The following is a 23,881-nucleotide window of genomic DNA, read 5'->3' as shown; positions in this document are numbered from 1 at the left end:
ATAACCGCCATCGATAAGAGACATTACTGTGCAGCCGTATTCATCGACCTGGCCAAGGCTTTAGACTCTGTCAATCACCACATTCTTATTGGCAGATTCGACAGCCTTGGTTTCTCAAATGATTGCCTCGCCTGGTTTACCAACTACTTCTATGATAGAGTTCATTGTGTCAAATCGGAGGGCCTGTTGTCTGGACCTCTGACAGTCTCTATGGGTTTGCCACAGGGTTAAATTCTCGGGCCGACTCTCTTTTCTGTATACATCAATGATGTTGCTCTTGCTGCTGGTGATTCTCTGATCCACCTCTACGCAGACGACACCATTCTGTATACTCTGGCCCCTCCTTGGACACTGTGTTAACTAACCTGCAGACAAGCTTCAATGCCATACAACTCTCCTTCCGTGGCCTCCAACTGCTCTTAAACGCAAGTAAAACTAAATGCATGCTTTTCAATCGATCGCTGCCCACACCTGCTCGCCCGTCCAGCATCACTACTCTGTGGAAATGTGGGTAAAATTTGGTTGAGAGGTTGATCAATAAGATTTCAACTTTTATTCACTCATTCATAAAAACAGCCAGAAGTTTGTTGAATTCCCAATGTGTTATCACTATGCTTTCAGCCATCTAAAAGCACAACCAAATTCCATTGGGAAAACAAAGTTATTTTTGGTTTAGTTGTCATTTAAATGTGTTATTGCTGCTGCTTTCAAGCATTTAAAAGCACAACAAAGTTCAAATGGGAATACCATGTCAGATATTTTGGATTTATACAACATCTTAATGTGTTATTACTGTGCTTCATCTAAAACCACAAACCATTTTTTTTTTCCCCCACCTTTATTTAACCAGGTAGGCTAGTTGAGAACAAGTTCTCATTTGCAACTGCGACCTGGCCAAGATAAAGCGTAGCAATTCGGCACATACAACAACACAGTTACACATGGAATAAACAAAACATACAGTCAATAATACAGTAGAACAAAAGAAAACAAAAAGTCTATATACAGTGAGTGCAAATGAGGTAAGTTAAGGAAATAAATAGGCCATGGTGGCGAAGTAATTACAATATAGCAATTAAACACTGGAATGGCAGATCGGCAGAAGATGAATGTGCAGGTAGAGATACTGGGGTGCAAAGGAGCAAAATAAATACCAGTATGGGGATGAGGTAGGTAATTAGATGGGCTGTTTACAGAAAAGCTATGTACAGGTGCAGTGATCTGTAAACTGCTCTGACAGCTGGTGCTTAAAGCTAGTGAGGGAGATGTGAGTCTCCAGCTTCAGAGATTTTTGCAATTTGTTCCAGTCATGGGCAGCAGAAAACTGGAAGAAAAGACGACCAAAGGAGGAATTGGCTTTGGGGGTGACCAGTGAGATATACCTGCTGGAGAGCGTGCTACAGTGGGTGCTGCTAAGGTGACCAGTGAGCTGAGATAAGGCGGGGCTTTACCTAGCAGAGACTTGTAGATAACCTGTAGCCAGTGGGTTTGGCGATGAGTATGAAGCGAGGGCAACCAACGTGAGCGTACAGGTCGCAATGGTGGGTAGTGTATGGGGATTTGGTGACAAAACGGATGGCACTGTGATAGACTGCATCCAGTTTGTTGAGTAGTGTTGGAGGCTATTTTATAGATGACATCACCGAAGTCGAGGATCGGGGATGGTCAGTTTTACGAGGGTATGTTTGGCAGCATGAATGAAGGATGCTTTGTTGCGATATAACCAGACACCCAGGTATTTGTACTAGCCTACCTGGTTAAATAAAGGTGGGGAAAAAATAAATAAAATTTAAAAAATTGGTTTGTGGTTTTAGATGAAGCACAGTAATAACACATTAAGTTGTTGTATAAATCCAAAATATCTGACATGGTATTCCCATTTGAACTTTGTTGTGCTTTTAAATGCTTGAGAGGTTGATCAATAAGATTTCAACTTTTATTCACTCATTCATAAAAACAGCCAGAAGTTTGTTGAATTCCCAATGTGTTATCACTATGCTTTCAGCCATCTAAAAGCACAACCAAATTCCATTGGGAAAACAAAGTTATTTTTGGTTTAGTTGTCATTTAAATGTGTTATCGCTGCTGCTTTCAAGCATTTAAAAGCACAACAAAGTTCAAATGGGAATACCATGTCAGATATTTTGGATTTATACAACAACTTAATGTGTTATTACTGTGCTTCATCTAAAACCACAAACCAATTTTTTAAATTTTATTTATTTTTTCCCCACCTTTATTTAACCAGGTAGGCTAGTACAAATACCTGGGTGTCTGGTTATATCGCAACAAAGCATCCTTCATTCATGCTGCCAAACATACCCTCGTAAAACTGACCATCCCCGATCCTCGACTTCGGTGATGTCATCTATAAAATAGCCTCCAACACTACTCAACAAACTGGATGCAGTCTATCACAGTGCCATCCGTTTTGTCACCAAATCCCCATACACTACCCACCATTGCGACCTGTACGCTCACGTTGGTTGCCCCTCGCTTCATACTCATCGCCAAACCCACTGGCTACAGGTTATCTATAAGTCTCTGCTAGGTAAAGCCCCGCCTTATCTCAGCTCACTGGTCACCTTAGCAGCACCCACTCGTAGCACGCTCTCCAGCAGGTATATCTCACTGGTCACCCCCAAAGCCAATTCCTCCTTTGGTCGTCTTTTCTTCCAGTTTTCTGCTGCCCATGACTGGAACAAATTGCAAAAATCTCTGAAGCTGGAGACTCACATCTCCCTCACTAGCTTTAAGCACCAGCTGTCAGAGCAGTTTACAGATCACTGCACCTGTACATAGCTTTTCTGTAAACAGCCCATCTAATTACCTACCTCATCCCCATACTGGTATTTATTTTGCTCCTTTGCACCCCAGTATCTCTACCTGCACATTCATCTTCTGCCGATCTGCCATTCCAGTGTTTAATTGCTATATTGTAATTACTTCGCCACCATGGCCTATTTATTTCCTTAACTTACCTCATTTGCACTCACTGTATATAGACTTTTTGTTTTCTTTTGTTTTACTGTATTATTGACTGTATGTTTTGTTTATTCCATGTGTAACTGTGTTGTTGTATGTGCCGAATTGCTACGCTTTATCTTGGCCAGGTCGCAGTTGCAAATGAGAACTTGTTCTCAACTAGCCTACCTGGTTAAATAAAGGTGGGGAAAAAAAAAAATGGTTTGTGGTTTTAGATGAAGCACAGTAATAACACATTAAGATGTTGTATAAATCCAAAATATCTGACATGGTATTCCCATTTGAACTTTGTTGTGCTTTTAAATGCTTGAAAGCAGCAGCAATAACACATTTAAATGACAACTAAACCAAAAATAACTTTGTTTTCCCAATGGAATTTGGTTGTGCTTTTAGATGGCTGAAAGCATAGTGATAACACATTGGGAATTCAACAAACTTCTGGCTGTTTTTATGAATGAGTGAATAAAAGTTGAAATCTTATTGATCAACCTCTCAACCAAATTTTACCCACATTTCCACACTGAAATGACGTGGTGTGCGTCCTGGGTTGTGACTGGAGTGAGTACAGCTAAGATCGGAGGCATTTTAACTAACCCTACGCCGAAACCGTTTCCTAACCATAACCTACAGTAAGTCTCCTAACCTGCCACGTTAATTATCTTAATTAACCTGCTGCGTAAATTCTCTTAACCTGCTACGAAAAAGGCATTTCTGGTCGTATCTGTACTCCCTCTAGTCAGAACCGACTCAACAGTTCTCACGTCCTATTTCTGTGTAAGCAGACAGGTAGCATTTCAGGGGAGGACCCTGTGGCAACGGTCAAAACAGGTGAGACATGTACTAGCAATACAGGCAGTGTCAAAACTCCCATATGTTTGGATTAATGTCGAAATTCGGGTTCTCTTTTTCTTTTCCCCCCACACAAACATGGTCCAAACCATGTGTCAATGCCTATTGACTAATGACCATTGACCACACATCAGGGCACATTTTCTAACTAATAAGCATGCTGTGTGTGTGCCCTGTGGCTCCCACCTGCAACAAACCCAGGTGAGGTGGCTTGTCTGCATTCCCTGGATGTCCTTACTGGGAGGAAGGGAGCGGTACTTCACATGTAGGGGTGGTGCACTGAGTTTTCCCGAATGCTGATGTGAGTGAGCCAGACCAAGTCAACACTGGTCAGGGACTGCCAGGATACCAGACGGCTGAGTCTGCGCAGGTGTCTGTCTGGCCTGATGATGTATGAATATTTACAGTTGAAGTCGGAAGTTTGCATACACCTTAGCCAAATACATTTAAACTCAGTTTTTCACAATTCCTGACATTTAATCCTAGTAAAAATTTGTTTTCGGTCAGTTAGGATCACCACTTTATTTTAAGAATGTGAAATGTCAGAATAATGTCTTTCATCACATTCCCAGTGGGTCAGAAGTTTACATACACTCAATTAGTATTTGGTAGCATTTCCTTTAAATTGTTTAACATGGGTCAAACGGTTCGGGTAGCCTTCCACAAGCTTCCCACAATAAGTTGGGTGAATTTTGTCCCATTCCTCCTGACAGAGCTGGTGTAACTGAGTCAGGTTTGTAGGCCTCCTTGCTCGCACACGCTTTTGTAGTTTCTGCCCACAAATTGTCTATGGGATTGAGGTCAGGGCTTTTTGATGCCACTCTAATACCTTGACTTTGTTGTCCTTAAGCCGTTTTGCCACAACTTTGGAAGTATGCTTGGGGCCATTGTCCATTTGGAAGACCCATTTGCGACCAAACTTTAACTTCCTGACTGATGTCTTGTGATGTTGCTTCAATATATCCACATGATTTTCCTTCCTCGTGATTAGAGGTCGACCGAATATGATTTTTCAAAGCCGATACCGATTATTGGAGGACCAAATAAAGCCGATGCCGATCAATCAGACGATTTTTATATATATATTTGTATTAATGACAATTACAACAATACTGAATGAACAATGAACACTTTTATTTTAACTTAGTATAATACATCAATAAAATCAATTTAGTCTCAAATAAATAATGAAACATGTTCAATTTGGTTTAAATAATGCAAACAAAGTGTTGGAGAAGAAAGTAAAAGTGCAATATGTTCCATGTAAAAAAGCTAACGTTTAATTTCCTTGCTCAGAACATGAGAACATATGAAAGCTGGTGGTTCCTTTTAACATGAGTCTTCAATATTCCCAGGTAAGAAGTTTTAGGATGTAGTTATTATAGGACTATTTCTCTCTATACCATTTGTATTTCATATTTCACCTTTAACTATTGGATGTTCAAATAGGTACTTTTGTATTGCCAGCCTAATCTCGGGAGTTGATAGGCTTGAAGTCATAAACAGCGCAATGCTTGAAGCATTGCAAAGAGCTGCTAGCAAACGCAGGAAAGTGCTGTGAAATATACAAAACCGAAACTGTACCATGTGGCCCAAACACTCACACGGAAACAAACACCCACAAACCAAAAGTGAAACCCAGGCTACCTAAGTTTGATTCTCAATCAGAGACAACTAACGACACCTGCCTCTGATTGAGAACCATACTAGGCCGAACACAAAAACCCACATAGAAAAACAAGCATAGACTGCCTACCCCAACTCACACCCTGACCATACTAAAACAAAGAATAAACTAACAGAACTATGGTCAGAATGTGACAACGACAGTTGTCACACCCTGACCATAGTTTGCTTTGTATGTTTCTATGTTTTGGTTGGTCAGGGTGTTATCTGAGTGGGCATTCTATGTTGGATGTCTTGTTTGTCTATTTCTATGTCTGGCCTGATATGGTTCTCAATCAGAGGCAGGTGTTAGTCATTGTCTCTGATTGGGAACCATATTTAGGTAGCCTGGGTTTCACTGTGTATTTGTGTGTGATTGTTCCTGTCTCTGTGTTTGCACCAGATAGGACTGTTGAGGTTTTCGCACATTTATTGTTTTGTTAGTTATTTCATGTCGAGTTTCTTTATTAAAGAACATGAATAACCACCACGCTGCATTTTGGTCCGCTTCTCCTTCACCAGAGGAAAACCCTTACAGAATCACCCACCACAACAGGACCAAGCGGCGTGGTAAACAGCAGCTGCAGCAAAAGCAGCAGCAGGAGAAGGAATGGACATGAGAGGACGAATTGGACTGTAAAGGACCCTGGGTTCAGCCTGGAGAATATCGCCGCGCCAAGGAAGAACTGGAGGCGACGAAAGCCGAGAGGCGCTGGTATGAAGAGGCAGCACGGCGACGCGGATGGAAGCCCGAGAGTCAGCCCCAAAAATGTATTGGGGGGGTCTCACAGGAAGTATGGCGACGCCAGGTAGGAGACCTGCGTCAACTTCCTGTGGTTACCGGGGGGCTAGAGAGACCTGGCAGGCACCGTGTTATGCTGTGGTGCGCACGGTCTCCCCAGTGCGGGTGCATAGCCCGGTGCGGTATATTCCAGCTCCGCGTATCGGCCGGGCTAGATTGAGCGTCGAGCCAAATGCAATGAAGCCGGCTCCAGAGCTGCCAGTCTGCATGGAGCAGCCAGAGCTGCCAGAGCTGCCAGTCTGCAAGGAGCAGCCAGAGCTGCCAGTCTGCATGGAGCAGCCAGAGCTGCCAGTCTACAAGGAGCCGCCAGTCTGCAAGGAGCTGCCAGTCTGCAAGGAGCCAGTCTCCCGTCAGATAGGACTGTTTAGGTTTTCGCACATTTATTGTTTTGTTATTTCATGTCGGAGTTCCTTTATTAAAGAACATGAATAACCACCACGCTGCATTTTGGTCCGCTTCTCCTTCACCAGAGGAAAACACTTACAACAGTGCTTTTTTCGTGAATGCTCTTGTTAAATCACTTTTTTCGCGAAGTAGGCTGTGATTTCATTGATAAATTAACAGGCACCGCATCGATTATATGCAACGCAGGGCAAGCTATATTAACTAGTAATATCCTCAACCATGTGTAGTTAACTGGTGATTATGTTAAGATTGATTGTTTTTTATAAGATACGTTTAATGCTAGCTAGCACCTTACCTTGGCTCCTTGCTGCACTCGCATAGCAGGTCGTCAGCCTGCCACGCAGTCTCCTCGTGGAGTGCAATGTAACCGGCCATAATCGGTGTCCAAAAATGCAGATTACCGACTGTTATGAAAACTTGAAATCGGCCCCAATTAATCAGCCATTCCGATTAATCGGTCGACCTCTACTCGTGATGCCATTTATTTTGTGAAGTGCACCAGTTCCTCCTGCAGCAAACCACCCCCACAACATGATGCTGCCACATCCGTGCTTCACGGTTGGAATGGTGTTGTTCGGCTTGCAAGCCTCCCCCTTTTTCCTCCAAACATAACGATGGTCATTATGGCCAAACAGTTCTATTTTTGTTTCATCAGACCAGAGGACATTTCTCCAAAAAGTATGATCTTTGTCCCCATGTGCAGTTGCAAACCGTAGTCTGGCTTTTTTATGGCGGTTTTGGAGCAGTGGCTTCTTCCTTGCTGAGCGGCCTTTCAGGTTATGTCAAAATAGGACTTGTTTTACTGTGGATATAGATACTTTTGTACCTGTTTCCTCCAGCATCTTCACAAGGTCCTTTGCTGTTGTTCTGGAATTGATTTGCACTTATGTATGTTCATCTCTAGGAGACAGAACGCATCTCCTTCCTGAGCGGTATGACGGCTGTGTGGTCCCATGGTGTTTATACTTCTGTACATTGTTTGTACAGATGAACGTGGTACCTTCAGGCATTTGGAAATTGGACTTGTGGAGATCAATAACAAAGAAAATGATGTGGTCTTGGCTGATTTCTTTTGATTTTCCCATGATGTCAAGTAAGAGGCACTGAGTTTGATGGTAGGCCTTGAAATACATCCATAGGTATGTCTTCAATTGACTCAAATGATGTCAATTAGCCTATCCGATGCTTCTAAAGCCATGACATAATATTCTGGAATTTTCCAAGCTGTTTAAAGTCACAGTCAACTTAGTGTAGATGTCCTGACTGACTTGCCAAAACTATAGTTTGTTAACATGAAATTGATGGAGTGGTTGCAAAACGAGTTTTAATGACTCCAACATACGTGTATGTAAACTTCCGACTTCAACTGTATGTCTATGGTCTGGCCCCACAGGGACACCTGTGGTTGGTCCTCCAGGGGCACAGGGCCCAAAGCTAATACCCCAGGGCCTGGATGAATGACATTGCTCACTCTCATTTGCTGGAACCTTTGGACCTATGCTGCAAATATAGATGGTACCAGAATTCTGTATTAGGACATTTTGATTTGGTTCGGCTAATAGGCTTTAAGCTAATTATGCTTCCAGCAGTAATTTGTGGAAATCGAACTGCGATGCAAAGATAGAGGACATTGAGGTGAAGGATTTCATAAGCTTCAGAACAGGTAGGGCCAAGTGAGATACATTTTGAAGTTTATATGTTAAGTTTTGTGTGCAGTCTCTTGAAATTAGTACTCAGATCTATTGAATAATCAATTGCCCTCGGGTATAGGTATTCCCTCATTCATTCCCTTCTCTCACTGCAGTTGATTTGAGGTGCATATGTCTGTTAAATTGTCTGTCTTGAATGGTGTGCCCCAAGGCTCTGTACTTGGTCCTCTCTCATTCACTATTTATATAAATGATTTAGACAAAAATGTCCAAAATGCACAACTTCATTTTTATGCTGATGATACTGTTATTTACTGTTGTGCCTCGTCTCTTACAAAAGCTTTCCAGAACATGCAAACTGCTTTTTATACTGTTCAACATACCTTGTGTCAATTGAAGCTTATCCTCAATACTGACAAAACTAAACTAATGGTGTTTTCTAATGCAAGAAATAGACCTCTGAACCTTTCACCTATTACTACCTGTCATGGCAAGGAGATTGAGGTTGTAACCTCATATAAATATCTTGGAATTTTAATTGATGACGGCCTCTCTTTTAAATTGCATATTCAACAACTTACAAACATTTTTTGAGATCAATTGACACTCTTTACCATGGCACTTTGAGATTTATTTTAAACTACAAAACCCTTACGCACCACTGCACTTTGTACACCAGGGTTGCTGGCCTTCTCTAGTCACTCGTAGGCTCAGTCACTGGTATACTTTTATTTACAAAGCCATTTTGGGTTTGCTACCTTTTTATTTGTGCATTTTTATTGTTCAGAAATGTGGTGGGTACTCTCTTCGTTCGCAGGACTTTGTCCTGCTAACTGTTCCAGATGTCCGAACTGAATTTGGTAAAAGGGCTTTTATGTACTCTGCGCCATCGTCTTGGAACACCTTACAAAATACTTTTAAACTGTAAGAACTTGTCCCAATTGGTGTTTTTAAATCACTGATGAAGGATTTTGAGGCTGATTCCCTGACCTGTCAATGTTTTTAATTTGCTGTTTTATACTCTTGTGAATTCAATGGTTTTTACTAGATTACTTGTAGTTTTTCATGATCTCTGTCTGTAATTTTTTTGTAATGACTTGGTGCTGCCTATCTTGGCCAGGGCGCTCTTGAAAAAGAGATTTGAATCTCAATGAGCCTTTCCTGGTTAAATAAAGGTTAAAAAATAAAAAAGTTGTATGGATGGCTTTGACTTGAACAATACACTGATTTCTATCTGTTGGTCCTCTATGGGTGAGATGAGGATGTTTACTGCTGTAGCAGTGCAGCCCAGTGCATTTAGCCTGGGAAAGGTGGAGACCCCCTACTGAGCAAGCTCCACTGGTGCGTATGGAGAGTGCAGCAGTGAGCTCCAAAACCAACAAGAAAAGTGTTGGTGAAAGACAGGAGAACACCCACCCATCCATTTACTCCTGTCCCCTGTATGAATGGTACTAGTTTGTGATGAGGAAGGATTCTGCATAGTGGTTCTTTGACAGCTAATTGTTTTTGTCAATGTCAGAGTGCTTTTAAAGAGCACTAGTCAGAGGCATTGGCCTGGTGAACAAGTTCAACAGTGACTGTGTGAGGATAAAAATTGGCTCTGCGAGCTTTTCCCTTCCCTCACTATCCTTGCTGAGTCTGGAGGTGGTGGTTGTATCATGTTCCTCCATGACTCCTGTGTAGGCGGTGGTGGGTGTGAGTGGGTGTCATGTTGGTTGTTTTGGAGCACAGGTAGAGATGCAGTGTTTGTGTTTTCCTCTCTCTGCTTTCTTTCAAGAGCTACGGTACTCACACACACAGTCTCTCTCTCTCTCTACTCAGAAATTGTCATGGCATTACTACTTAATTTTACCTGAAAAGCTCTGACAAAACAATATCATGAAAAACACAGTGAGAAATATGTCTGTGATATGGCAATGTAAGTACTGCAATTTGTATTCAACACCATGATTAATGGTCTAGGTTCAATTTCAACTACGCTAGGCTGTAAGACCACCCAATCACGTAGAAGGTGGCTGGAACGACATTACTCCCCACTTTATCATAGTGAAGAGAATGGCACAGAAACCGTTAAAGGAGCAATCTGCAATATTTACAGCTGTTCAGTGGTCATTTTAATTAATGATATACAGAACACCCATTGATTCTTGAAGAATACAACACAAATGCCTCATGAGCTTAGTACAACTGTCTTACCCTACCATATCCCAAATGATGAGGTTATTTTACTCCATTGTTTAGCTTTATTGTAAAGTATGTGGTAGGGCTGCTGTTTGGCCACCCCAAATATGTACTAGTGATTGTGCCATTAGGATACAGTAACAGCTCAGACCCTCGTTCTTCCCAAACAATTGCACATTTACTGCCTCCACTGTAAGTTGTAGAGTGTGCGTCCCAAATGGCACCCTATTACCTACAAAGTGCACTTTTTTATATACCAGTGCCCTATGGACCCTGCTCAAAAGTAGTGCACTTTATAGGAAGTACGGTACCATTTGGGATGCAACTATAGGAGTTTAAACTTCTCCATTACAGTAGTGTTAACAGAGAGCCTTTCCCAGGCTGTAAACCACTCAAAGATGATTATGACCAATCGCAATTCATCCTTTGTTTCCTTCTCTATTCCTGATGGTAGTAAATCCCACATTAGGGTCGTCGTCGCGGAGACAAGGCAAAGGCTTTGGGCTTTACTCTCTCGACACACTGGCAGCATATCTGGAGGAGAATTTCATGTTATGTTACCGAGAATATTGAGGAAATGAAATCTTGGAGAGCCTTGCATCCAAAATCTTATGTTGTCTTGCCATAATAAATAGTGGTTTTCATTATTTTGGAGGTGAATACATGAAGTCTAGCATCCAAACTAGTACGTCCTCTGCAATCATATATATTTTTGGGGGTGATTTCAGATACAGTATAACTCAGATTAATCAGGATCAAAGAGTTTTAGGCTTAAAAATACTCAGACGGGGGCGTCTAGCGTGGGGAGCCAGGAGACAGGCAAGAGCATTTGCTTGGTGGCCGGGACTGCGGTGGGCCAAGGTTTGTGTTTCTCTCCAGGGGAGAAACGGGGGGAGGCTGTGTCGTCTGGAGCTCAGCTGAGATTGATGAGTGGAAAGAATGGTGAAAATGGGAGAGGGAATGAGGGAGGTAGAGTATGGGGGGAAAAAAAGGGAGCAGAAGGGGGAGGCTTTATTGAGTGGAGGGAATGGAAGGAGAGGAATTAAGTGATGACACGTCAGTGTCTGCCTGGTCAGCGGAGGAGAGGATCGCCAACCAGCAACACAAGGCTGCTGTAGAAAAATGTAAAAGGAATGGAGGTGCCAGAAAGGATGTTGATGGATACCGTCCAGCCTCATTCCCACTATGCAGCAACATCTACTCTTGTGTGTGTGTGTGTGTGTGCCCAAGCTCTTGCTTGTGTGGGTCAACATCACAACCTCTAAAGCTTATGTAATGTCATAATTCCTCATGGTTCTCCCTCCCAGAGTGTCTTTGTGGAATCTAACAAGGTCCATTTGACAGGCCAGGTTGGGGTGAGGTGAGTTGGGGTGACCCTGTAGATGTGTTTTTGAAGGAGAGGAGTCATTTTGTTAATGTATGGCACATTCCTAGTCCCGATGGAGCTCTCCTTATACCTGGCTGTTTACATTGAAGGTGATGTGGGGTACTTGTGAGACCAACGCTAAAGAGGGGAAAGTCAAACACTCTCCAGCTCACTGTCTTGGATGCCAGGGCAGGCTTGGTGAGTGTATGTGTGGTGTGATGTTATTGCCTGAGTGTGGGGGTCTCAACCTCTTCTTAGATGTGAGAGGGTGAGAGAGGGCGACTTTGTCAACTGCCCCTGGAGACTGTGCAGGTTAATGGTGTACCTGTGTTTATTTAAGAGGCTAGGTTAGGTCACCCTCAACTGTATTTTGAATGTTTGCAATCGTTTCTATCTCTCTATCTGTCTCTAGTCTCACCTTCCAGCAAATGTTTGCCTCACCTCTCTAGTAAAAAGTAACTTGCAAGGCATCATGACATGGCGGCAGGAGAGTGCACTGTAGGACCGTGTAGTCTGCCTATGTTTACAGTGGTTATGGAATAAGATGCATCTTCACCCTGGAGACCAGCAGTGCCCTAAAGACAGCTGAGGAGTACAAACAGCTTTTAAAGAGGGGAGCAAATATGGTCTGGCACCTTCAGCTGTAACACAGTGACACACACACACACACACACACACACACACACACAAAGTCATAAATCATTCAATCCAACAAACTATGTGTAAAACACATTTGACATTTCTACTTCTTGACATAGTAATCCGATTCAAAATGTCCCAACCAACACATTTTACATCCAGGCTCTCTCAAATCCCTTCAATGATTACCAAATAGCCTGGATTATTATTCCCATGCTCCCCGTGGGGACAGAAACACAGTATATCATGTTTGTTTTGGCACCTTCATGGCCAGTCATTAAATGTTAGTGTCAGGTATCTGAGCTGTCTGTCTGTGATTTGGTTGGTTATGATGATGGTGATAAATGGAGGCTGATACAGGCTTACTGAAACAGGCCTCAACATGTTGGAGAATGTTATTCGTACTACATTGGTGGGATTACGCCTCTATCTCCTCTCAGGCATAGGGTGGGTGTGAAAAGTAAAGACTATGTTGATATGTCTATGCAGATATCAAGGGGAATTCCTTTGAACAAGAAGTTCAATCTGTTTTTGAAGGATGGGATGGGGTCCTTACTTTCCTAGCAACAGTGCTGCTGTGCAGACCCATTAACATGCCATAGTAGCAGGATCACCTCTGGACGTCAACGCAACAAAATGTGTGCACACAGCAGAACATAACCCCTCTCTCCAAGCCCTCCTTCTCTCAACCCCCTGTCCTAATGAAGCCATCACAGCTCTGTGATGTCATCGGGTTTCTGCTTCCCAGACACAGCGGGCCCACGGTAACCTTGGACACATCGGTTGCTGTCCCCACCACTCTCTCCGCCACCTCCGTTTCTGTTTCCCCCTTTCCCTTTTACCCTTTCTGGGGTAGCAACATAACATAACTGCACTGTCCTTTGATAGGCACTCTCAACTAACCTCCAGACGAGCTTCAATGCCATACAACTCTCCTTCCGTGGCCTCCAACTTCTCTTAAACGCAAATAAAACTAAATGCATGCTGTTCAACCGATCATTGCCCGCACCTGCCCGCCCATCCAGCATCACTACTCTGGACGGCTCTGACTTAGAATACGTGGATAACTACAAATACCTAGGTGTCTGGCTAGACTGTAAACTCTCCTTCCAGACTCACATTAAGCACCTCCAATCAAAAATGAAATCTAGAATCGGCTTCCTATTTCGCAACAAAGCTTCCTTCACTCATGCTGCCAAACATACCCTCGTAAAACTGACCATCCTACCGATCCTTGACTTCGGCGATGTCATCTATAAAATTGCCTCCAACACTCTACTCAGCAAACTGGATGTAGCCTACCACAGTGCCATCCATTTTGTCACCAAAGCCACAAATACTATCCACTACTGCGACCTGTACGCTCTCGTTGGCTGGCCCTCGCTTCATACTTGTCGCCAAACCCACTGACTACAGGTTATCTACAAGTCTCTGCTAGGTAAAGCCCCGCCCTATCTTAGCTCGCTGGTCACCATAGCAGCACCCACTCGTAGCACACGCTCCAGCAGGTATATCTCACTGGTCGCCCCCAAAGCCAATTCCTCCTTTGGTCGCCTTTCCTTCCAGTTCTCTGCTGCCACTGACTGGAACGAACTGCCAAAATCACTGAAGCTGGAGATTCCCATCTCCCTCACTAGCTTTAAGAACCAGCTGTCAAAGCAGCTCACAGATCACTGCACCTGTACATAGCCCATCTGTATACAGCCCATCTATCTACCTCATTCCCATACTGTATTTATTTATTTTGCTCCTTTTGCACCACAGTATCTCTACTTGCACATCCATCTTTTGCACATCTACCATTCCAGTGTTTAATTGCCATATTGTAAATACTTCGCCACCGTGGCCTATTTATTGTCTTAACTCCCTTATTTGACCTTATTTGCACTCACTGTATATAGACTTTTTGTTTTATTTTGTTCTACTGTATTATTGACTGTATGTTTTGTTCATTCCATGTGTAACTCTGTTGTTGTATGTGTCAAACTGCTATGCTTTATCTTGGCCAGGTCACAGTTGCAAATGAGAACTTGTTCTCAACTAGCCTACCTGGTTAAATAAAGGTGAAATAAAAAAGAGGCATTAGAACAAGACAATGATTATCAATCAAACGCATTTGGTTTGTCATCGTAGACATAGTGGTCTCTGACTCTGGTCAGACTTGCTCAGGTGAAACAAACTTTAACTTTCCACATTTTCAATGCAAAATGAGCTTGGCATTTTGGACACAAGCCTTTTCACTAATCCTAGTCACTCTCTCAGTGACGGGGATTAGTGAAAAGGCTTGTGTCCAAAATTCCACGCTATTCCCTATATAGTGCACTACTTTTGACCAGAACCCTTGTCAAAAGTAGTGCACTACATAGGGAATAGGATGCCATCTCAGATACAGACACAGTCAACATGCCTACTCCCTCGGAGGGCCCCCTTCATAATGATTAAGGTCATTAGTGGTCCATCTCAGGTAGTAGGGAGGTAGGGGGCCTCACATCCTGTCCCATGTTTATATTTAGAACACTGGTGGTGTGATGCAGCAATTTTTTATGAAGCGTGGAGGAGCGTCTGGGATCGGGCTTTGTTACTCAGAGGGTGGAGGGAAGAATGGAGAGAGAGGATGGGGGGAGAAGAGAGAAGGAGAGAGGGAGAGAGAGAAATGGCTGGTGGGAATGGAAAGTAGCCACCTGAATGTCATGATGGTGTTGTTATAAGCTACGCCTGTCACTGTCTCAAGGAGAGCCAGGGTTGGGTAGATTACTTTCTAAATATCACAGTTACTAGTTACTAATCTAAAATTGTAATCAGTAACGTAACTTTTGGATTGCCCAAACTCGGTAGCGTAATCTGATTACTTTCTGTTACTTTTGGATTACTTTACCCATAAGAACTCTTGCTGCTGGTGATTCTCTAATCCACCTCTATGCAGATGACACCATTCTGTATACTTCTGGCCTTTCTTTGGACACTGTGTTAACTAACCTCCAGACGAGCTTCAATGCCATACAACTCTCCTTCCGTGGCCTCCAACTGCTCTTAAACGCAAATAAAACTAAATGCATGCTATTCAACCGATCATTGCCCGCACCTGCCCGCCCATCCAGCATCACTACTCTGGACGGCTCTGACTTAGAATACGTGGATAACTACAAATACCTAGGTGTCTGGCTAGACTGTAAACTCTCCTTCCAGACTCACATTAAGCACCTCCAATCAAAAATGAAATCTAGAATCGGCTTCCTATTTCGCAACAAAGCTTCCTTCACTCATGCTGCCAAACATACCCTCGTAAAACTGACCATCCTACCGATCCTTGACTTTGGCGATGTCATCTATAAAATTGCCTCCAACACTCTACTCAGCAAACTGTATGTAGCCTATCACAGTGCCATCCATTTTGTCACCAAAGCCACATATACTACCCACTACTGCGACCTGTACGCTCTCGTTGGCTGGCCCTCGCTTCATACTCATCGCCAAACCCACTGGCTACAGGTTATCTACAAGTCTCTGCTAGGTAAAGCCCCGCCCTATCTTAGCTCGCTGGTCACCATAGCAGCACCCACTCGTAGCACACGCTCCAGCAGGTATATCTCACTGGTCGCCCCCAAAGCCAATTCCTCCTTTGGTCGCCTTTCCTTCCAGTTCTCTGCTGCCACTGACTGGAACGAACTGCCAAAATCACTGAAGCTGGAGATTCCCATCTCCCTCACTAGCTTTAAGAACCAGCTGTCAAAGCAGCTCACAGATCACTGCACCTGTTCAAACTGTTGCCGCAAAGTTGGAAGCACATAATCGTTTAGAATGTCATTGTATGCTGTAGCGTTAAGATTTCCCTTCACTGGAACTAAGGGGCCAAGAGAAAATTGAATAACAGCCCCAGACCATTATTCCTCCTCCACCAAACTTTACACTTGGCACTATACATTCGGGCAGGTAGCGTCCTCCTGGCGTCTGCCAAACCCAGATTCCTCCCTCGGACTGCCAGATGGAGAAGCTTTACTCATCACTCTAGAGAATGTTTAGAAAAGTATATTTTTAAGGAACTCAGTCTGGCTTTCAACTTACTCCTGAAAGTTGTAATAGGTGCAATTTAGAAATTGGGTAGTGCATCATCAGTTTTCTTCTGTTCATGTTAGTCTTTGCAGACCTTAGAGAGCTATTTATAACATGTCAGAAATGTCCAGGTCAACATGTCAGCTAATGTTTTTCTAGCTTGGTTTTTTAGCCCATAGATTTTGTGGTAATGGGGGGCCTGTGTGAAAAAGTTTAAGAACCCCTGACATTTTTCTGTTATCAAATAACATGTAACTGTTTACAGGTTATCAGTTACTCCCGAGCCTAAGGGGAGCTGATTGAATACACTGTCGAAAGACGCTGTTTACTTACCACCAGACAACGTTTCCTAAAAATAAATACTCTGTGAACAGTAGTTTCTTTGAAACTCTCAGCTCATGTATTTTGTCGGAAGATTTAAAGGACTTTGCTGGAAACCTAACTGATATTTATTTTCTTGTCCGTATCTAATCTCTTCCTCTCAGTCTTTCCTCAGAGTATTTAGCCAACAGACTACATAGCCTACATAATTTTTTGACCGTGTTCGATATTCCCTGTTTGGTTGACCGGTCAGCTTGTAGGTTAATATCTTTGAGCTTCTACTGTAGTTTGTTGGAAAGTCGTTTTATGTCTTTTGTAATGTCCTCATCTGATTTCCTCCTCCCTGTCTGTCCCCAGAGTATTGTGTCCAAGTACGGCTCTCAGTTCAGAGGGAACTCTCAGCACGATGCCCTGGAGTTCCTGCTCTGGCTCCTGGACCGGGTCCATGAGGATGCCAACCCCACCACCAACAACAACCACAGCAGCAGCAAGACCAAAGCCAACGGAAAGGTAGGAGCAGACCAAACACTGTCACAAAGTTTAGATGTGTTCATCTGTCATGAGACCCAAAGACATTCAGGTATCATAGACATTGTCTTGTGTTGACATCTCAACATAAGAACACCTGTCACCAAACTGAAACATCTTGAAAAATAATGATCACTATTGTGATCGATCAGTCCTGACTCATGACACATTATAGATATACTTTAGCCAACAACTTAGCTGAGGTAAGGGTTTTGGTTGATGGTAGTACTATGTTATCCAACTGTGGATGCAATCCGAAATGCAAAAGAGCTCTCGGCATTCTACAGTAGCAGCGTCGTCAGTCTCAGCTGTGTGAGAGCAGAGGTACAGTTGCAGAGGCCGATAATAGCTCCTTATTCAGGTGGAAGAGTTGCAGAGGCTTGAGTCATCATATCACCTGTGTCCCACTCATGAGCACACACGTCTTGCCTTGCTCATCGACCAACTTACTTTAGAGCGGGACACGTACACACACACGTGCATAGTGTAGGGTGGGGCCATTGGGACGAGAGATTGCCACCGCTGGGCCACGTTTGCTAAATGAATATAGGAGAAACTCTGGACTAATAAGCAAACTTGAGATTGAACTTGGTTAGCATGTATCAACATATATTTTTTGCATTCAATTGAGTCATATTGTAAGCCTTGGATTTGCTCACGACCTAACCAGGTTACTCCTAGTGCAGTAGAGCAAAACAGCTCTGAGGTTCCCGTGAGTGCATATTTCTCTTCTCAAGAGATACAATAGAGACTCAATATGAAGAGCTTGTCTCAATGACAACAAAGCGAATACCTGGTCCTTTCATGTGTCCGACACCGGCCAAGATGACTATTAAATATCTTTATATATATCTATATATATGTGTGTGTGTATATATATATTAATATATATATATACATATACACACAGTGCATTCTGAAAGTATTTAGGCCCCTTGATTTTTTTCCACATTTAAAAACAAATTGTCTCATCAATCTACACACAATACCCCATATTGACAAAGCGAAAACAGGTTTTTAGACATTTTTGCATATTTATTAAAAATATAACTGAAATACCTGTTTTACACAAGTATTCAGACCCTTTGCTATGAGACTCGAAATTGAGCTCAGGTGCATCCTGTTTCCATTGATCATCCTTGAGATGTTTCTACAAGTTGATTGGAGTCTACCTGGGGTAAATTCAATTGATTTGACATAATTTGAGCAAGAACCAAGCCATGAGGTCGAAGGAAATGTCCGTAGACCTCTGAGACAGGATTGTGTTGAGGCACAGATCTGGGGAAGGGTACCAAAAAATGTCTGCAGCATTGAAGGTCCCCAAGAACACAGTGGCCTCCATTATTCTTAAATGGAAGAAGACGAACCCAATGGTCACTTTGCCAGAGCTCCAGAGTTTCTCTGTGGAGATGGGATAAACTTCCAGAAGGACAACCATCTCTGCAGAACTCCACCAATCAGGTGTTTATGGTAGAGTGGCCAGACGGAAGCCACTCTTCAGTAAAAGGCACATGACAGCCCGCTTGGAGTTTGCCAAAAGGCACCTAAAGGACTCTCAGACCATGAGAAACAAGATTCTCTGGTCTGAATAAAACAAGATTGAACTCTTTGGCCTGAATGCCAAGCGTCACGTCTGGAGGAAACCTGGCACCACGGTGAATCATGGTGGTGGCAGCATCATGCCGTGGGGATTATTTTTAAGCGGCAGGGACTGAGAGATTAGTCAGAATCGAGGGAAACATGAACGGAGCAAAGTACAGAGAGATTCTTGATGAAAACTTGCTCCAGAGCCTTCAGGACCTCAGACTGGGGCAAAGATTCACCTTCCAACAGTACAACAACTCTAAGGACAAAGCCAAGGCAAGGCAGGAGTGGCTTCGGGACAAGTCTCTAAATGTCCTTGAGTGGTACAGCCAGAGCCCAGACTTGAACCCGATCGAACATCTCTGGAGAGACCTGAAAATAGCTGTGTAGCAACGCTCCCCATCCAACCTGACAGAGCTTGAGAGGATCTGCAGAGAAGAATGGGAGAAACTCACCAAATACAGGTGTGCCAAGCTTATAGCGTCATACCCAAAATGACTCGAAGCTGTAATTGCTGCCAAAGGTGCTTCAACAAAGTACTGAGTAAAGGGTCGGAATTCTTATATAAATGTGTTATTTCAGTTTTTATATTTAATACATTTGCAAAAAATTCTAAAAAACAGTTTTTGCTTTGTCATTATGGGCTATTGTGTGTAGCTTGAAGAAGACATTTTTTAAATCATTTTTAGAATAAGGCTGTAGCGTATCAACATTTTGAAAAAGTCAAGGGGTCTGAATACTTTCCGAAGTCACTGTATATGTGTGTGTATATACAGTGGGGAGAACAAGTATTTGATACACTGCCGATTTTGCAGGTTTTCCTACTTACAAAGCATGTAGAGGTCTACGGAATCTAAAACAAAAATCCAGAATATCACATTGTATGATTTTTAAGTAATTCATTTGCATTTTATTGCATGACATAAGTATTTGATCACCTACCAACCAGTAAGAATTCCGGCTCTCACAGACCTGTTAGTTTTTCTTTAAGAAGCCCTCCTGTTCTCCACTCATTACCTGTATTAACTGCACCTGTTTGAACTCGTTATCTGTATAAAAGACACCTGTCCACACACTCAATCAAACAGACTCCAACCTCTCCACAATGGCCAAGACCAGAGAGCTGTGTAAGGACATCAGGGATAGAATTGTAGACCTGCATAAGGCTGGGCTACAGGACAATAGGCAAGCAGCTTGGTGAGAAGGCAACAACTGTTGGCGCAATTATTAGAAAATGGAAGAAGTTCAAGATTACGGTCAATCACCCTCGGTCTGGGGCTGCATGCAAAATCGTCAGTGTACCAAATACTTGTTCTCCCAACTGTATATATATATATATTTCTAGTGTTAAACAAATCAAAATATATTTTATATTCTTCAAAGTCGCCACCTTTGCCATGACAGTTTTGCGTACTCTTGACATTCTCACAACCAGCTTCATGAGGTAGTCACCTGGAAAATGCATTTCAATTAACAGGTGTGCCTTGTTTAAAGTTCATTTGTGGAATTCCTTTCCTTCTTAATAATGCGTTTGAGCCAATCAGTTATGCTGTGACAAGGTAGGGGTGGTATACAGAAGATAGCGCTATTTGCCAAGAATAACTCAAATAAGCAAAGAGAAACGACAGTCCATCGTTACTTTAAGACATGAAGGTCAGTCAATCCGGAAAATGTCAAGAACTTTGAAAGTTTCTTCAGGTGCAGTCGCAAAAAGAATCGAGCACTATGATGAAACTGGCTCTACTGGACCACCACAGAAAAGGAAGACCCAGAGTTACCTCTGCTGCAGAGGATAAGTTCATTAAAGTTAACTGCACCTCAGATTGCAGCCCAAATATTGGTTCATAGAGTTTAAGTAACAGACATATCTAAACATGAGCTGTTCAGAGGAGACTGTGTGAATCAGGCCTTCGTGGTCTAATTTCTCCAAAGAAACAACTACTAAAGGACACCAATAAGAAGATGAGACTTGCTTGGGCCAAGAAACATGAGCAATGGACATTAGACCAGTGGAAATCTGTCCTTTGGTCTGATGAGTCCAAATTTGAGATTTTTGGTTCCAACCACTGTGTCTTTGTGAGACGCAGAGTAGGTGAACAGATGATCTCCGCATGTGTGATTCCCACCGTGAAGCATGGAGGAGGAGGTGTGATGGTGTGGGGTTGCTTTGCTGGTGACACTGTCTGTGATTTATTTAGAATTCAAGGCACACTTAACCAGCATGTCTACACAGCATTCTGCAGTGATTTACGCCATACCATCTGGTTTGCGCTTAGTGGGATTTTTTTTTTCTCAACAAGACAATGACCCAACACACCTCCAGGTTATGTAAGGGCTATTTGACCATGAAGGAGAGTGATGGAGTGCTGCATCAGATGATATGGCCTCCACAATCACCCGACCTCAACCCAATTGAGATGGTTTGGGATGAGTTGGACTGCAGAGTGAAGGAAAAGCAGTCATAAGTGCTCAGCATATGTGGGAACTCCTTCAAGGTGAAGCTGGTTGAGAGAATTCCAAGAGTGTGCAAAGCGTTTATCAAGGTAAAGGGTGGCTCTTTTGAAGAATCTCAAATACATTTTTTATTTGTTTAACACTTTTTTGGTTACTACATGATTCCATGTGTTATTTCATAGTTTTGATGTCTTCACTATCATTCTACAATGTAGAAAATAGTAAATACAAAGAAAAATCTTTTAAGTGGTAGGTGTGTCCAACTGTTTGACTGGTATTGTGTATATGTATTACAATAAATAAACATAGTCAAAATAGACAACAATAGACAACATAACTGACTATTAACACTCTTGATGAGAGGCAGGTCATCAGCTTAATGAGCAGACCAGCTCGTTAGAAGAGTCGACCAATAGCACAGGCCGCAGGCTAAGGAATGAAGCCCCCACCGTGGGCCCTCTCCTCAGCTCCTCTTGCATTGCCTGAAGAGAATAGTACAAAAGCACTGTACTTGTTATATTCACCCAGCCAGGTCACAGAAATCAATTAATGCATTTGAGGAAAAAGAGAAACGGAATGTGTGATATGAGGCCGCTTTAGAATCCCACTGCCTTGACGACCCTGGTCCCTTTCTCAGTGGGAATGATAAGTCTAGCCACTGCGGCGTCTGAGTGTTGTGTCACTCATGGCTGTATTACTATTTACCCACCGGGGCCTCTGAAACAGGCCATTGTGTGTGTTTGTGTGTAGCAGGAGATGTTGTTGAATTGGCAGCCTGCTGTGTGATGCCCCCTCTCATTCTCTCTCTTTCCATCCCTCTCCTCTCTCCTCTGGCTGCTGCTGCAGAGGGGAAGGGACCAAAGGAGGGTGTACCACACTGGCAGAGAGAGCACGGCATACTATGACTTATAATGTGATCTCTAATAAATTTAATTTAAATACACATTGCCCCTTTAGGGTGTGCGATGGTTGCAATGATGCCTCGCTTCATTGCTTTTCATATCTGTATCCTCTTTGGCTTTTGCTCATCTCCGTCCGCTATTATTAGCCAATGAAGTCCTTATTCTCATTGACTGCCATCGTGCCGCCTCCGAACAGCTAATGGCTTTCTCTGCGGCTACGCTATAGAGGAGGCCCTTTATGCCACGTCAACAGCTCAGGGCTCTGGTTGTCATTAGCCGCCGCTGAATCACGGCTCCATAAAGCCGCTTTGCCGCCGACGCCTCGGCCCGAGAAAGAAGAAGCTATTTCAGAGAACGCTGTGTGTATGTGTGTGTGATCCATTTCCAATTATTTTCTGTAATTTAATTAATTCTGTTTGTTTATAGCTCCATCTTTCTCACCTCCCTCGTCTCCTCTGCTCTCCTCTCCTCCTCTGTCCAACTCCATCTCTCTCTCTCTCCATTGGCTGGTGTTAGAGCACTGATTGTGTGCATCGCGGCGTAGAGCTTACACACAGGTAGCAAATGGACAGAACAGATTGATAGAGGGATGGGTGTATGGATTGATGGGCTGAGAGAGAGTGAGAGCAGGGCAGGGTGACACCTCCGTCGTCAGAGCCTGTGAAACGGGTGTTTCAAGTGAGAGCAAAGAAGACCCAGATCAATCTGCTGACCTGACAGAAACCCGAGGAGACACATTCTGACCCTGCCTACCTCTTTTATTGAGTGAATGGTACCTTTCTTATACAGTGAGCTCCAAAAGTATTGGGACAGTGACACATCTTTTGCTCTGGCTCTGTACTCCCAGCACTTTGGATTTTAAATGATACAATGGCTATGAGGTTAAAGTGGAGACGATCCGCTTTCATTTGAGGAGTTTTTCCATCCGTATTGGGTGAACCATTTAGAAATGACAGCACTTTTTGTACGTAGTCCCTCCATTTTAGTGGACCAAAAGTATTGGGACAAATTCACCTGTGTGTATTGAAGTAGTAAAATGTATTTGGTCCCATATATCTATCATGCAATGACTTCATAAAGGTTGTGACTACACATTTGTTGGATGCATTTGTTTTGGGTGTGCTTCAGATTATTTTGTGCCATATAGAAATTAATGGTAAATGGAGTCACTTTTATTGTAAATGAGAAAAGAATATGTCTCTGAACACCTCTACATTAGTGTGGATATTACCATGATTACGGATAGTCCTGAATGAATCATGAAGAATGATGTGTGAGAAAGTTTGACACACAAATATCATACCCCCAAGACATGCTAACCATTTTTTTGGGGGGGGTGGAGTATGATATTTATGCTTCTAACTTTCTCACTCATCATTATTCAAAATTCTTTCAGGACTATCCATAATCATGGTAGCATCCACATTAATAGCGGAAGTGTTCAGAAACATATTCTATTCTTATTTAGAATAAAAGTGTCAGGACCCGGTTTCGAACCTGG

General features: G+C 42.9%; 1 protein-coding gene across 2 annotated transcripts in view; it reads left to right on the top strand.

Annotated features, from left to right (window-relative positions):
* LOC135523917 (ubiquitin carboxyl-terminal hydrolase 43-like) overlaps positions 1 to 23,881 on the top strand; it is a 128,433-nt gene that overhangs the window by 3,613 nt on the left and 100,939 nt on the right. For both annotated transcript variants that reach the window (XM_064950947.1, XM_064950941.1), the window contains exon 2: positions 17,270 to 17,422. In XM_064950947.1, coding sequence (XP_064807019.1) covers positions 17,270 to 17,422 — 153 coding nt within the window. The remainder of the gene's footprint in view (positions 1 to 17,269; positions 17,423 to 23,881) is intronic.

Source organism: Oncorhynchus masou, chromosome 4 (genome assembly GCF_036934945.1).
Source record: "Oncorhynchus masou masou isolate Uvic2021 chromosome 4, UVic_Omas_1.1, whole genome shotgun sequence".
NCBI lineage: Eukaryota > Metazoa > Chordata > Actinopteri > Salmoniformes > Salmonidae > Oncorhynchus > Oncorhynchus masou.
This window is presented reverse-complemented; position numbering and strand designations above follow the sequence as displayed.